A 16125-nucleotide genomic window follows, 5' to 3' on the forward strand; every position below is an offset into this window, starting at 1 on the left:
CTCCCCAACTTCCCCGCACCCCAGCTCTTTCTCGCCGGACCGTCGCAATTCAGTTCCCTTCCCTAGCGCCCCCTTGCTCTCCGCGATCGGGGCTCTTCCGCCTCGCGAGAAAGGGGCTCTGGAAGTGGCTCTGCTCGTGACGTCACTTCCCGAAGCACGCAGGAAACAAGGCTCCCAATTCACGCGATAAAAATTAGGACAACGCGATTCTCGGTGGGCGTTGTAGTTTTTTTTGAGTATTGCTTTCCGTTTGTCCTTCCAAAATCTATGCCTGTTAGCTACTCCAGACCCTAAATTCGGGTTTCTGGGTGCGTGGCAGGGTAGGCGGGTCTCTTCTTAATCTCGGCTGCGAGATTCATATTTCATAGTAATAGGGGGCTGGTGGGGGGCATACCTCTTCGATTGCTCAAAGAACAACTACCAAAGAGACCAGTAGTCCCTCTCTCTTTTGGGAGCCAGCGGTCGGGCGGGTTGCGTTCGCCATGTTGGTGAAGGCAAACGGAGGGGACTGGAGCTCCAGGACTGTAGGCTCTGCTGCCCCAAGTCCGCCATATTAATAAAGAGAAAGGGAAGGTTGACTACCGCCCCCCCGCCTCCCGCTACACACACACACACACACACACACAACGCATACACAACCCCTTCCTCGCACGCAGGTCCCACGACTCAGTTCTTTGGCCCTTCCCCTGCCACGCTTGCCCACTCTCTGCCCGAAGGGAGCGTAGCAACCCGCACCTCAAATCAGGCTTAAGACAGCGCCGAATGAGGGGGAAAGGGAAATGCCGACCAATTGCGCCGCAGCGGGCTGTGCTACTACCTACAACAAGCACATTAACATCAGCTTCCACAGGTAACCTGGGCAGGGAGTGCGGGTGACGAAAACGGGAGTTCCTTGACTGGGTATCGCTTGGGGGGGGGAAGACCAGGGAGGATTCTACTAATTCTGATAACTTCCGTAGCTAACTAGTGGCAGAGGCGCAACATTTTTACCCTTTGTGTGTGTTTCTCAAATCTGTCCAATTTTTCTCTCCCTTCGGGGAAGGTTTGCTCACTTTGAAAAAGAGAGCCAAGTTCTGTACGGAGATTGCTCCTTTAGAAAGTGACAAGGAAGATACCTTAATTTTCTACTCTTTTACTCCTGTGTATTAGACCAGGTCTTGATATTAATGACACCGTAAGAGGAAGTGAGATCTTCCTGTTCAAGCCAGCAATCACCTAAAAAGCCTGCTGTGTTCTCATTAGAAGTTAATTCTTACTGGCTGAACTGACATGGGAAGCATTTGGATTTTTAATCTTTTAGTCACAGGCAGTAATTTTGTGGAGGAATTGAGTCATCATTAATAGCCGTGGAATTAAGCGATGTTAATGAAAGTGGGAAATAAAAGCTTTCTTTTCTTTTAATATACAGAGTAGTATAATAAAAGGAACCCGGATTGTGTTTTTCCTACGTTTGCTGGAAGAGCAAGCAAAATTCTTTAGTTCTGTTAAATCAGACCTCTTGAAAGGGCTTTGAACACTATATGACATAAGTACTTAGGTAAATGTTTTACCTTCTCTGCAAGTGCCTGCCATATGCCTGAAGAAAGGAAGGATTCAAAAAGTTGAGTGCAAACAGTTCTGATTTTATATACCTCACAGCTTAATAAGGTCGTAGAATGTGGAAAATAACCCTGACCTTTCTCCTTATCTCATTATGACTAAATGTACCTTCTTATTAAAAGTTAGTACTAAAAAACAAACAAACAAAAACTCTTGTGGTGTTTCTTTTTGTCATCTACTTCATGCACATGTAGTCCTTTGTTCATTCACCCATCGAATGTGTACCAAGCTCTTATTTGCCTCTCCTACTAGGGATCCAGGAAATTATCTTCCCGGAGTTGGAATGAGAAAGACTGACACAAATAATTATGGTTAAGTGCCACAGAAGAAACCTTTAGGGAGACCTAGCTTTGCCTTGAAAAGTCAAAGAACACTTCTCAAAGGATGTGAAAGCTCAAATGAGACCAAAAGATGACATAAATTTGGTCCTGTATGCTACACTTGAGAAGCCATGGAAGCTTTAAAAAGAATGGCATGATTAGATTTGTATATTAAAATGACCTCAGGCTGCAGTGTAGAGAATTATAGTGTTACTTAAAAGTGCTGGTCACACATCATCAAGGGATGAGTTGGATGAGAAAGGATCTTGTTACAGGATGTTTATGTACATACTGTTGCACAGGGAAATTCTGCTACACCATCAGCTGAACTAAACAATGTACTTCTGTTGCTGACACAATCAGCATTAGAAGAGGTGAGCGTTGATAGAGGAAAAAGTTAAGAACCTAGAGTAAAACAAGGAAGGGTTCACCCAGGCACCTAGACTAGGATGATACTGACAGTAGGGTTGGAAAGAAGTAGACAGATTTGAGAAATGCTTGAGGAAAAACTGCCACATGTGGGAATTTGATTTGGAAGATGAGAGAGACAAGCCAAGGCACCGATAATATTGAATGTTTAAGAGATGCATGGTGGTACAGTAACATATATACCTCCTTTTCGAGTTTGACCGTTGGCTTGCTATGAAATTAACATTTTGGAGTTCTCTTGTGGCTCGGTGGGTTAAGAACCAACTAGAATCCATGAGGAGGGCGGGTTTGATCCCTGGCCTTGCTCAGTGAGTTAAGGATTCGGTGTTGCAGCAAGCTGCAGTGTAGGTCGTAGGTCACAGGTGTGGCTCAGATCTGGCATTGAACTGGTTGTGGTGGCTCTGATTTGACCCCTAGCCCGGGGAACTTCCATATGCTGGAGACGCAGCCCTAAAAAAAGAGGGAAAAAAAATTAACATTTTCATTTGTAACCCCAGAGGTTTAGATCTTAAAATAATGTCATTTATAATAAAAATATATTTCTATTTCATAAATACAAGTAACATTTAATTCACTCGTCTCCTAGGACATTGGCAGACTTCTTTATCCTCATGGACAACTTGTATTACCTACACTTACTGTTGCCATTTTTCTTAGCTCTCATTAAGCGCCTTCCAGTCTAAGTCTCCCCAATAATCTTTTAAACTGCTCTTGCTAAAATGAGTTGTCACTCCTACATCCTTTTTTCATGGCATGTGATCATTTCCTCCTTGAAATACTCTCTACTTTGAATCATTTCACAGTAATTTTGTGGTTTTCATCTTCCTGACCTAACTTCAGTCTACTCTGCCACTCTACTCCCTGACCAAGGTCTTCCTACTCTTATCAAAGTGATTGCAACTGTTCCTGTGGTCTTGTTGATACCTCCCAAATCACTACCTCTGGTCCACATCTCTCTAATGCGTTTTAGATCTCTAGGTGATGTGTTTCAATATTTCCTTGTTCTCTTCATTTTCTCACATTCAACATACTAAAACTGTACTGAGTATAGCTTCCCCCAAACCTACACCACTTCCCGTACGCCCTTTCTCAGTAAATGGAAATACTCTCCACCTAGAAACTGGAAGGTCATCCTCCCTTGACTTCTCAGCATTCCCTCTTGATAGGATTATTACAGTAACCTCTTTAACTGGTTCACTGCTTCCATTCATGCATTCCTAACTGCTCTTCTCAATAATGTGTTGCTAAATGTTCAACCACAGGATCTCCTGGGAAGGGGAAAAGCCCTGATTTGTAGTGTTTGCCCAAATTCCATGATATAAATACTCTTGGCTAGTTTTAATCTACTAACGATACCATCACTGATCATGGAGTTGAGGGAAGAAAAGTACAGTACTACCCTGTTCTGTAGCATTTATTCCTTCGAGGTGTAAGAGACATAAATAACCTTAAAAGAGTATAGATAATAGTAAAATAAGTAGGAAGTGATGGGGTTTTAGTATTTATTACCTTTGTTTTTAATTTAAATACAAAGAATTTTTTTTTTTTTTGTCTTGTAGGGCCACACCCGAGGCATATGGAGGTTCCCAGGCTACAGGTCAAATCAGAGCTATAGCTGCTGGCCTACACCACAGCTCACAGCAATGCCAGATCCTTAACCTCCTGAGCGAGGCCAGGGATCGGACCTGTGTCCTCATGGATGCTAGTGGGATTCGTTTCTGCTGAACCATGACTGGGAACTCCCAAACTCAATTTTTAATAATAGCTGTGTTTAACAACTAGTTAAAGATTTTCTGTTAGCAGTCAGCTCTCTAACAACACTCTCTCTCTTAATGGCTTACCAATGCCATTTTGAATAAAGTTCAAAATTACTCTTTAACTTAGAAGGCCTTCCATCATCATTTCATGTCATAACATTCTTCCCTGTCCCCAGGATACTCTTCACACTCTTCACTACTCCCATGTTAATTTCCCTAGCTAATTTTTACTCTCTTAAAGACTCTTGACTAGATTAGCTCTTCCTGTGTCATGGTTGCATGCAATCCTGTACTTACCCTTTTATAACACTCAAGACACATAGTTACTTTTATAATAATAATAAATAGCATTTATTTAATATTTACCATGTCCTATGTAGTGGGCTAAGGTTTTTTTTGGCCACTTCCACAGCATATGGAGTTCTTGGAGTTCCCTGGGCCAGGGATCAGATCCGAGCACATTTGCAACCTACCAGCACCAAATCTTTAACCCACCATGCCAGGCCAGGGAAGGAAGCTGCATCCTGGCACTGCTAAGACACCTCTAATTCCATTGGACCACAGAGGGAACTCCTGGGCTAAGCATTTACTCACATTGTTGCATTTAATCTGTAGAACCACACTAGGTATCATTATTATTTCACTTTATAGATGATCAAACTGAAGTCTAAAAAGGTAAAACAACATTCTTTTCTTTTTTCTGTCTTTTTAGGGCCATACCTGCAGCATATGGAGGTGCCCAGGCTAGGGGTCTAGCCCAGGCTAGCTGCTGTAGCTCTGATCCTACCCCTAGCCTGGGAGCTTCCATATGCCGCTGCTGCTGCCCTGAAAAGACAAAAAAAAAATCCAAAATCAAATATAAAATTGTCGATGATTATTATTTCAACACAGATGATCTAAAGAGTATATAGTAATGGTAAACTAACTCCATCACTTTGTTCATTCATTGATTCACTCAAAACAGTTCATTGAGTGCTTATTTAACAGGATAAAGTAGTGAAAAACAGCTCCTAACCAGGAGAAACCTGTGATCTAGTGGCAGAGACAGAAAAATAAACAATTAGAATTAGTGCTACATGATATAGGAACATCAAACAGAGTCTTCTGATCTTGAAAAACTTTCTTAAGAAGATGGGATTCTTAAACTGAGTCTAAAAGAAGGAAGTAGAATTTTGTCAAGTTAAGGTCCAACTGGAGACAGCGGTTTCCAATTTAAAACTTGTTTAGGAGTTCCCATTGTGGCTCAGTGTTAACAAATACAACTAGTGTCCATGAGGACTCAGGTTCCATCCCAGGCCTCGCTCAGTAAGTTAAGGATTTGGCGTTGCCGCAGGCTGCATCTTAGGTCACAGACGCAGCTTCAATCTGGCATTGCTGTGGCTGTGGCCTGGGCTGGCAGCTACAGCTCCGATTCAACCCTTAGCTTGGGAACTCCAAATGCCATGGATGAGGACTTAAAAAGACAAAAACCAGAGAGTTCCCATTGTGGCTCAGCAGAAACAAATCCGACTAGGAAATACGAGGTTTTGGGTTCAATCCCTGGCCTTGCTCAGTGGGTTAAGGATCCAGCGTTGCCATGAGCTGTGGTATAGGTCGCAGATGCGGCTTGGATCTAGCTTTGCTGTGGCTGTGGTGTGGGCCAGCAGCTACAGCTCTGATTAGACCCCTAGCCTGGGAACCTCCCTATGCCACAGGTGCAACCCTAAAAAGACAAAAAAAAAAACCCAACCATATAAATAAATAAAACTTTGGTTTTAAAAAGAGCTAAATAAAAAAAGAGGGCAGCGTGTTGAAAAATAACATCTGAAAGACAGTCTTCGTATATCTGAAGTCATATACAAATGTTAATATATGATAGTACTTATTTGTTCTGAGGCTTTATTAAGTCCCCAGAAAGAAGAAATGTGCTTATAAACTAAAGCTTTATTTTTATCTTAGTCCTCCAGAAGCATTTTCTTTTTTTTGTCCTTTTTTATGGCAGCAGCATATGAAGGTTCCCAGGATAGGGATTGAATCAGTTGCAGCTGAGGCCTGTGCAACACCAGATTTGAGCCACATCTGCAGCCTACACCTCACTTTAGGACAACACCAGATCCATAACCCACTGAGTGGGACCAGGGATCGATTCAGTTGTCACATCCTCGTGGACACTGTCGGGTTCTTAACCTGCTGAGCCACCACAGGAACTCCCAGGAATTATTTTCAAATTATTTAGTGTTGGAACAGAGTTGTGAGTTAAGACTATTACTTCATTATTGTTAAGAGGTGAGAGTTGGAGTAGATGAATTCTCTATCAGAGGTTTTTTAATGAAATAGAAAAAAACGTACAGATATGAAAACATACAAACTGTAGTATGACATACAAATGTTATCTTCAGGTCAGGGTGTGTTTGGGGTTGTGGAGAATAAATACAGGAGATGGCAGGGGGTTTACCAGTAAATTTGGGCATTCATCTCTTTGTGCCCTTCCCTGCTGATAATTTGAGCAAGCCTAGTGTATCTGATGTAGCCAAAGCTGTTAACCTAGTGAAGCTTCAGTTGGGGATTGAGCCACATGATCTAACAAATTTAATGGTTCTTTTTGGGCAGTAGTGAGTTCATAATTAATACTCAAAGGATAAGGTAATCAAACTGAAGAGTTCATCTCAAACTTATTACATGCGAATGTTGATTCTTCTATTTCCAAGTCAGTCATCACAGTTACCATTAGAATTTTTAGACAGTTCCTTATATTTTTCTCTTCCTTATCAGGTATACACTGGGTACAGATCAGTATATTTTATATTTTAAATACATGTAAAGAGAAAAACATTCCTGCTGGGCTTGTCATCACTATTTTACTTTTTGTAATAATTATACTATGCTGTACTACATAGCTTAAGAGTTTTTTGTTTGGGGTTTGTTTTTTGGGTTTTTTTTGGGTTTTTTTGGTCATGTCTTTTTAGGGCCACACCTGCAGTGTATGGAGGTTCCCAGGCTAGGGGTCTAAACAGAGCTATAGCTGCTGGCCTACGCCCCAGCCACAGCAACCCCAGATCTGAGCTGCGTCTGCGACTTACACCACATCTTACGGTAACTCTGGGTCCTTAACACTGAGTGAGGCCAGGGATCAAACCTGCAACCTCTTGATTCCTAGTCAGATTCGTTTTCACTGCACCACGATGGGAACTCCAAGAGTTGATTTTTGAAAAATATATACAGTTTAACGTCATGGAAGTAATAAAATGACTTAGTATATATTCCGTATTTATGTTACTTAAGCAAATTTTTGTTGAGTTGCTACCATTTGCAAGGCACTATGTAAGTGTTAAAGATAAACAAAAAGATATAATGATCCCTGTCCTCAAGAAACTTATCCAGACAAGCAGTGAGGCCCTACTATATAGTACAGGGAACTATATCCAAATTCTTGGGATAGACCACGATGGAAGAAAATACGGAGAAAATAATGTATATGTGTATGGCTCACTTTATTGTACTGCAGAAATTGGTACAACATTGTAAATCAACTATACTTTAATTAAAAAATTAAAAACTTATAACCAACTGTGATTTCATTGGAAATTTATTAAAATGGAAAATTACAAAGCAATGTGGTGTCAGAATGAATAAACACAGAGGAATACAAGCTCCATCTTGAGAAAATTTATTCTGTATATAATCTGATTTGTCTTGACCAGGTACATGAGCAACATATCAAAGCATTGTGAAATTACCTCTGCTTATTAAAGGTTCTACATGAATTTGATCTAGATCAGTTTAGTCTTAATGGTTTTTACTGCCCTTGTTTAAGGACTAGTTTGAGAAGCTAAGTCTCTTTAAAACCCTGAAAAATTAAACCACTTAAGTTAGTTTTTTATAAATTTTTTTATAATTTATAAAAATTAGTATCCAGGAGTTACCACTGTGACTCAGAGGTAATGAATCCAACTAGTATCCATGAGGATGTGGGTTTGATCCTTGGCCTCGCTCAGTGGATTAAGGACCTGGCGTGGCTGTGAGCTGTGGTATAGGTTGCAGACATGGCTTGGGTCTTGTGTTGCTGTGGCTGTGGCATAATTTGGCAGCTATAGCTCCACTTTTACCCTTAGCCTGGGAACTTCCATATATCACAGGTGCAGCTCTAAAGAAAAAAAAATTAGCATCAGAGTTCCCACTGTGGTGCAAAAGATCAACGGCACCTTGGGAGAGCTGGGATGCAGGTTCGATCCCTAGCCCAGCACAGTGGGAGTTAAGGATTCCGTGTTGCTGCAGATGCGGCCTAGGTTGAAACTGGTTCAGATCTGATCCCTGGCCTGGGAACCCCACATGCTTTGGGTCAGCCAAAAAAGGGGGAAAAAAATTAGCATCAATTGATTTCTGTTCCAGTGTCTAGATACTGGAAATTTAAAAATTTTTATGTAAATGGAAGATATTTTAAATTGTCACCTTTCAGAATTTCTTTTAACCATTTACGTGCAACCAGAAGTGTGGTAGTTGGAATTTGAGTTGCCTCTTTCTTTTTTTTTTAAGGTTTCCCTTGGATCCTAAAAGAAGAAAAGAATGGGTTCGCCTGGTTAGGCGCAAAAATTTTGTGCCAGGAAAACATACTTTTCTTTGTTCAAAGCACTTTGAAGCATCTTGTTTTGACCTAACAGGACAAACTCGACGACTTAAGATGGATGCTGTTCCAACCATTTTTGATTTTTGTACCCATATAAAGTCTATGGTAGGTAATGTTACTTTTCTTTTAGCCTATTTTTACCATTTTTAGAATCTATCCCTTTTTGTTTATAAAATAGAACAATTCAGAATATATTGAAATTCGTGTATAATGATATACCACAAGAAAGTTGCAAAACCATGCAGTAAAGATGCATGCTACAATTAGAGCTCAGGTCTCCGGACTCCAGTATTCTTTCCCTAATCTGAATTGTTTTACTATATTGGAATTTTACATTACTGCTAATTATTATCAATAATTCACCTACTGGCAAAACTGAGAAATTTTGAGTAATGAAACCTCCAGCATCACTCTGCTCTAATTTTAAGATGACATGCAAATATTGTGTGCTGAGTGCTTTCAGAGCAGCATACCCAAAGAAGATGAGTTATACCAAAGAATATAATTTCACAGGGAGAAACCTCATAGAGCTCAGGCATTTAGGCTGGGCTTGAGCTTGGAGTTTGGAACTTACAAGAGGGTCCTTGACCTTGCACAGGACAACTACAGTAGCATGATGAGAACAAAAGCTAATAAGCTGTGGAGTGAATGGAAAATCAATGTTAGCAAGTGATTTTTTTTTTTTTTTTTTGGCCTTCTAGGGCCGCACTTGCGGCATATGGAGGTTCCAAGGCTAGGGGTCTAATTGGAGCTATAGCTGCTGGCATACACCACAGCCACACCAATACCAGATCCAAGCCCATCTACAACCTACACCACAGCTCACAGCAATGTGGGATCCTCAGCCCACTGAGCAAGTTCAGGGATCCAACCCACAATCTCATGGTTCCTAGTTGGATTCATTTCTGCTGCACCAGGATGGGAATTCTGCAAGTGATATTTAAAAGGAAGGAAATAGTTTCCATTGGGCTCAGTGTTAACAAACCCAACTAGTAACCATGAAGACACGCGTTTGATCCTTGGCCCCAATCAGTGGCTTAAGGCTCCAGGATTGCTGTGAGCTGTGATGTAGGTCGCAGACATGGCTCAGATCCTGTGTTGCTGTAGCTGTGGTGTAGGTCAGCAGCTGTAGCTCCGATTAGACCCCTAGCCTAGGAACTTCTGTATGCCACAAGTGCAGCCCTAAAAAAAATAATAAATGAAAGAGAGATTTAAGGTATAGTATGAATATATTAAAACAGTGTTTTATCTCTTTAGGAAAGATCAGATCAGAGAAGAAAAAGCTGGCTGAAGAAGACAGGGTCACTGAAAGGTTTAGAAGGGGTAGAATGAACAAAAAAGAATTTTTAGCTCTGAAAAGGACAGACATCTTTGCCATCTTTCCCTCTGAGAGAGGAAAAACACACTGCTTGAGTTATTTGTGACAGTTAAGTTTGTAAATGTACATGAGTTAATATCTGAACTGGAGAGAAAGGAGAAGAGATTGTGGTGAACTAATTATCGCAGATATTAGGAAATCTTCAGGACCTAACTTGTGAATCCTCAGAACCTCAAATAGTGCCTGGTACATAGTATACACTCAAATATTTATTGAATTTGAAGTATACCTTGTTTTTGACATTTTAATCATTTATTCATTTAACAGATCTCTACTTAACTTTACATTATGTCAAAACCTGAGTTAGATGATAGGCATATAAAGATCAAAAAAGACTCCCTGCCAGGAGTTCCCGTCGTGGCGCAGTGGTTAACGAATCCGACTAGGAACCATGAGGTTGCGGGTTCGGTCCCTGCCCTTGCTCAGTGGGTTAACGATCCGGCGTTGCCGTGACCTGTGGTGTAGGTTGCAGACGCGGCTCGGATCCCGCGTTGCTGTGGCTCTGGCGTAGGCCGGTGGCTACAGCTCCGATTCAACCCCTAGCCTGGGAACCTGCCCGAGAAATAGCAACAACAACAACGACAAAAAAAAGACTCCCTGTCAGTTCCTCTAGGCAGAAGGAATGCCACTTGTAGGTTTCATGAGGAGAGGAACCATATTTATTTGTTCACTGTTGTGTCCCAGAAATTCGTAAATGAATTCCTCTCTTTCAATAAATGTTTTTTGAATGAATGGAAGACACAGTTATGAAGTTATGAGGTAATCCGAGGACTATAAATGGTTTAATATTGCTGGAGTATAAACCAGGACGGTGAATGGCAGAATAGGGTGAGATCCTAAATGGTATATTTTGCCATGTAAAGATTTTTTTAGATAATGGGGAGGCAGAGAAGAATTTAGCCAGTTTAAAAATATCAATCTGTTAGAAAATTATTCCAGTGGCAGAAAATGGACTGGTGAGGATCAAAATGAGCGAGAGATCAATAAAGAAGTTTCTAATATATTCAAACCAGGTATTAATGATATGGGCTTGATATGGACAGTAGCATTAAGAATGATGGAGAGGAGAGTATTTATGATAGAGATATTTAGGAAGTAGAATGAATAGGACTTGATGACTATTTGAATGAAAAATAAAGAGTCCTCAAAATTTTGATTTGGGCAGAAAGTTTCTAACTAGATTTTAAAGCCCTAAAAAGATGTAACTGGACACAAATAATAAGTAATTCTTTTCAGGAGCTTGATACTTAGAAATATGTTTTTATTAAGTAGGACAACAGGTCTGAAATACTAATCAAATTGAGAGAATAGTATTTACCTAAAAAAGAGCTCAGATCAGTATCACAGATAAACCAAATGTCTAAATGCATTCTATACTGGCCTTAGTGAGAATATTTCAGAGGATTTTTTATGTCTCTATAGTATCATATTCAGTAATTTGGAAGAGACCTTAGGAGGCCATTGTCTATTTCTAAATACATGCTTATATCTATCTGGAGAGAGAAGACAGAATAAGTGGCTTGGGAGTTCCCTGGTAGCTCAGCAGGTTAAGAATCCAGAGTTGTTACTTCTGTGGTGCAGGTTCAATCCCTGGGCCTGGAGTTTCTTCTGTATGTCACAGGCACAGCCAAAAAAAAAAAGTGAAAAGAAGAAATAAGTGGCTGGAGTTAATTCAACCAGTTGAGAAGCTTGAATCCATGATTACATGAGATAGGTTGCTGATGTTTCCTATCAAACTTCTAAAATCAGTTTTTGAAAGAGCAGTTTAGGAGTTCCCATCATGGCTCAGCAGTTAATGAGCCCATCTGGCATCCGTGAGGACTTGGGTTAGACCCCTGGCCTCGCTCAGTGGGTTGAGGATCCAGCATTGCTGTGGGCTGTGGTGTGGGTTGCAGACACGGCTCAGATCTGTCATTGCTGTGGCTGTGGTGTAGGCCGGTGGCTACAGCTCTGATCGGACCCCTAGCCTGGGAACCTCCATATGCCGCAGGTGTGGCCCTAAAAGGACAGAAGGAATAAATAAATAAAAATAAATAAAGAGCAGTTTAAATACTGTTATCCAAAAGTGGACAAAATTTATTTGTGTATAATATTTCATAATTATGTTCAACCCTCTAATTTTATTCGACTTAGAAACTCAAGTCAAGGAATGTTTTGAAGAAAAACAGTTGTACTCCAACTGGACCATCCAGTTTAAAATCAAACATTACTAGTCAGCAAGTACTACTCGAACACAGTTATGCCTTTAGGAATCCTATGGAAGCAAAAAAGAGGATAATTAAACTGGAAAAAGAAATAGCAAGCTTAAGAAGGAAAATGAAAACTTGCCTACAGAAAGAACGCAGAGCAACTCGAAGATGGATCAAAGCCACCTGCTTGGTGAAGAATCTGGAAGCAAATAACTTATTACCGAAGGGCACATCGGAACACATTTTACCAACTGCCTTAAGCAGTCTTCCTTTGGAAGATTTCAAGATTCTTGAACAAGATCAATAAGGTAAAACATTACCAATTCTCTAAATCTAAAACAGACCAAGGTTACCTTCTTTTAAGATTACCCTGCATAGGTTTGTGGCTCAAACTTTATTCTATTCAAAGATAAAGATATTTAAGGAAATTATTACAAAAGTGGGTATTTAATAAAGTTTTACTTGTCATAACTTTATTCAACTTAGAAACTCAAGTCAAGGAATGTAACATTACTGCATAGTTTATGAAGACTTGATTACAAAAAAATGGAAAACTTTTTATGAAACTTATTTGGAAGTGCCTTACATTACAATTCTGTACTTAAAATTTTTGCTAGAAAAGGCTATGTTTTTATCTTTTTAAACTAGAGTACTTTTAAAGAACAGTCTGTGACAAGTAACGTTTTTAATTTCTATGAGAAAAAACCTTTTTCCCATACCAAAGTTGGGATATCATGTTCTAAATAAGATGCTTAGTAGGAGTTGACCAACATGAAATATAATTTTAAAACTGCTGGGGTTTGTATTAATTAAATTAGTACTGTCACTGTGACTTGGAAAAATTACAGAAAAAACCTAAAGTACAGGACAAGGTTGTTCATTTAAACTTTCTGTATCTTTACATCAGGAAAACTCAGCTAATCGGCCTCCTTCATAGCAAAACTAGCTTTTGCAATAGCTTGTAAAATATTTTTAATGTAGTATTTTTCAGTGGGACGCACCCTTGAGTCATCCAAACTGTGTAAGGCCTCAAGTACCTCAGATTAGTAAAAACTGGTAGCTGATTACATGTTCATCTTCTAAGAAAATATGCTATGAAATAATGTAAAAATTGAGATCTTTTACTTGAAACAAAAAGATAAATACATACTACATTTTTTCTCATAATAAACATATTACATTTCTAGTTTCAAAAGTGATTCATTAATAGGCAAACATGCTACAAAGATCTGTGTTTGGAATACTCCCTTGGTCCCCATGTGTGTTGATACTAAAACTCATAAGCTTTCTTTTTTTCTCATAAACCCACAATAGAATTAAATTATTAAAAAGTACTTACCATATTATATCTTCACAACTTATAACCTAAGATGAAATCAATTTATCTTACACATCAGCTTGCTTTTTTATCTCCTTTTTTAGTGAGAGTCAAATACAGCAACCATACTGCTTAAGGGAAATGAAATGTAGATTTCTCTAAAAATACATGTGTCTGTGATAAAGCTATGCGAGTGCTAATTATTTTACAAAACAGATATCAGAACTATTCTTAGAGGTTTCACTTGAACAGTTAAAGGGTTTGCCTTATTTTACCAGATAACTGTTTAATAAGAACCCTTTCCTTCAAACAGGTTTGGTCAGATCATATAAAAATTTATTCGTGTACCGTCAGGTTATTCAGGTCTGATTTTGAGCTTCTGACACCACCATATAAAAGTAATATGTCCATAATCATATATTACTGTAAATTTTTCCCATAAGGTAATGGCTACTTGATGATTTAAAAAAGAAAAAAACTCTTTTAAAAATAATGTTTGCTTAGATCCTAGTAAAACTCTTTTCACATTATTAGCATCCTTTCTAATAATGGAATAAGGAATATCTCCCAAGCAACTAGATTCACAATGGCAAAGGTAGGAAAAATCTGTTTTAGTTATCGTCAACACTTAAATATTTATGAAGATCCTTTTGTGTATAGTGTAAACCTTTAGTCATTTTATCTTTATCTTAAATATTGGATATAGCTCCTTGGAATTGTCATTACATGTTTTCGGCTATCTTTATGTGGTTTCAGACATAACCATCAGCAAATAATTACTGACCATTTCTATTTTACCCCTCAAAGCAAGTTGGGCAAATAATCATTTAAACATAAATTATGTTTACAATATAAACTTTCATGTGGTTCACCACCCTTCCACAATACAAAACAAAATACTCACACAGGCTGATTCTCATCTACAATAATATCTTGATTTCTTAATATAACATTTTAAAATAACAAAAATAAAACATTTTAAAATACAACAAGCTTTTGGCAAAGTTACTTAAGCTTCATTCATTATTATTGAGACCACCGAATAAATTACCATTCGGTAATTTTATTAATTTTTTAAAAATTTTTTCTGTGCTCGTGGCATGTGGAAATGCCTGGGCCAGGGTTCAAACCTGTGCAGCAGTAGCAACCAAGCCACTGCAGTTACAACAGCGGATCCTTAACCCACTGTGCCACAAGAAAACTCCACTTGTTTTTATTTTTTTTTTACTTTTTAGTAATTTTAAGGTAAAATTTTTTGCTGTTTTTTCCATGTCATTTTCATGTTACTGTTCTGATTCTGATAACATGCTCCAGACTCTCTTTGCATCAAATTATTTTACCTGTCTACCTTAAAACTACTTTCATTCATAGAGAAAAACCCAAAAGGAATCTTTTAAAATTCTGTTTTCTGTTTTCACTTTGTTGATGAACTTCTAATCATTTAGCCTGTGTGCCGTAAAACTGATCAAAATTGTAATAGTTCTTTGTCCTCTGCTGGACACAATAGATATCCTCTGTTCTGCGTCTGTCATTCATTCTATCTCTTAGGCACTAAAAATCCACAAAGAACCAGCCAAAGGCTAGGGACTTGATATACAGGTAAATATGATGTGATTTTCTGCCCTTAAGTTACTCTTAAGTCTCTTGAGAGAAACAATTACTTATAATACAATATGATAAATACTATGAAAAAAGTATGTGTGAAGTGCTTTGGTAAATGACGTTAAATTCAAATTTAATGACAACATGTAAACTCTAAATCTTTTTATAATAGAATACTTTTCTTGTGAAACAAATAAATTTCTTCTTATAATGAGTTAGCAAAAGAAATTATGTAGAAGGACATTGGTGTTGACCTGAATTACATACAGTGTTTATTTAATGAATTGTACAATTTTTCCCTTTAAAGTGGACATAGAACAAATTTGTTGTTGATGATAACTTGTTAAAAGGAAAATATAACTAAATAAAATACTATATCAAAGCCAAGTATTGGAATTTGACATTTAATAACAAACCCTACTAACACAATTTTTTAAATAATTTTATTCAGAGTCTTAAAGTTAACAAAGCACTAGAGCAACCCATTAGTTCTCTTACTTGTTCTTGACAAATATTACTTGTGGTAGTTGTTATTTCCAATTTATAGATGGAGAAATCCTTGTTAGTGTAATTTATTTATTCATTGGCACAAAGAATACAAATGCAGTAATCTAGAAAGTTCTAGATTGAACACTTCCAAATCTTTTTCTCTGCCCTCCACATTATAACCCTCGGTTAAAATACAAATCATTAAAATAGGATAAGTCATGTGTCTCAAAAAACTAAAATAAAAAAATATTGATAGGCTGTGAAGTCATTTGATCTCTTCTGGGTAGACTTTATCATATTGGTGGTTTTTTTAATCTCATTTCTCAATTCTGGAATACAGGAAATTTTTTTTTTTTTTTTCTTTTTAGGGCCAAACTCTTGGCATATGAAGTTCCCAGGCTAGGGGTCAAATCAGAGCTGTAGCTGCTTGCCTAGGCCACA

General features: G+C 38.4%; 1 protein-coding gene across 1 annotated transcript; it reads left to right on the top strand.

The window, feature by feature from the left end:
* Positions 1 to 205: 205 nt before the first annotated feature.
* THAP2 (THAP domain containing 2) lies at positions 206 to 14734 on the top strand. Its single transcript, XM_047787202.1, has 3 exons — positions 206 to 850; positions 8618 to 8813; positions 12220 to 14734. Exons 1-3 carry the CDS (start codon positions 780 to 782, stop codon positions 12580 to 12582), a joined length of 630 nt encoding a protein of 209 aa, XP_047643158.1. The 5' UTR covers positions 206 to 779; the 3' UTR covers positions 12583 to 14734.
* The last annotated feature ends 1391 nt before the right edge of the window (positions 14735 to 16125 follow it).

Source organism: Phacochoerus africanus, chromosome 7, assembly GCF_016906955.1.
Source record: "Phacochoerus africanus isolate WHEZ1 chromosome 7, ROS_Pafr_v1, whole genome shotgun sequence".
Lineage (NCBI taxonomy): Eukaryota > Metazoa > Chordata > Mammalia > Artiodactyla > Suidae > Phacochoerus > Phacochoerus africanus.

What these genes read in the sequence shown, in the direction of transcription:
- THAP2 (XM_047787202.1), top strand. Translation starts at nt 780, where the DNA reads ATGCCGACCAATTGCGCCGCAGCGGGCTGTGCTACTACCTACAACAAG. An exon ending in ATTAACATCAGCTTCCACAG is followed by an intron (nt 851 to 8,617) that starts GTAACCTGGGCA and finishes TTTTTTTTTAAG; the next exon opens with GTTTCCCTTGGATCCTAAAA. An exon ending in GTACCCATATAAAGTCTATG is followed by an intron (nt 8,814 to 12,219) that starts GTAGGTAATGTT and finishes TATTCGACTTAG; the next exon opens with AAACTCAAGTCAAGGAATGT.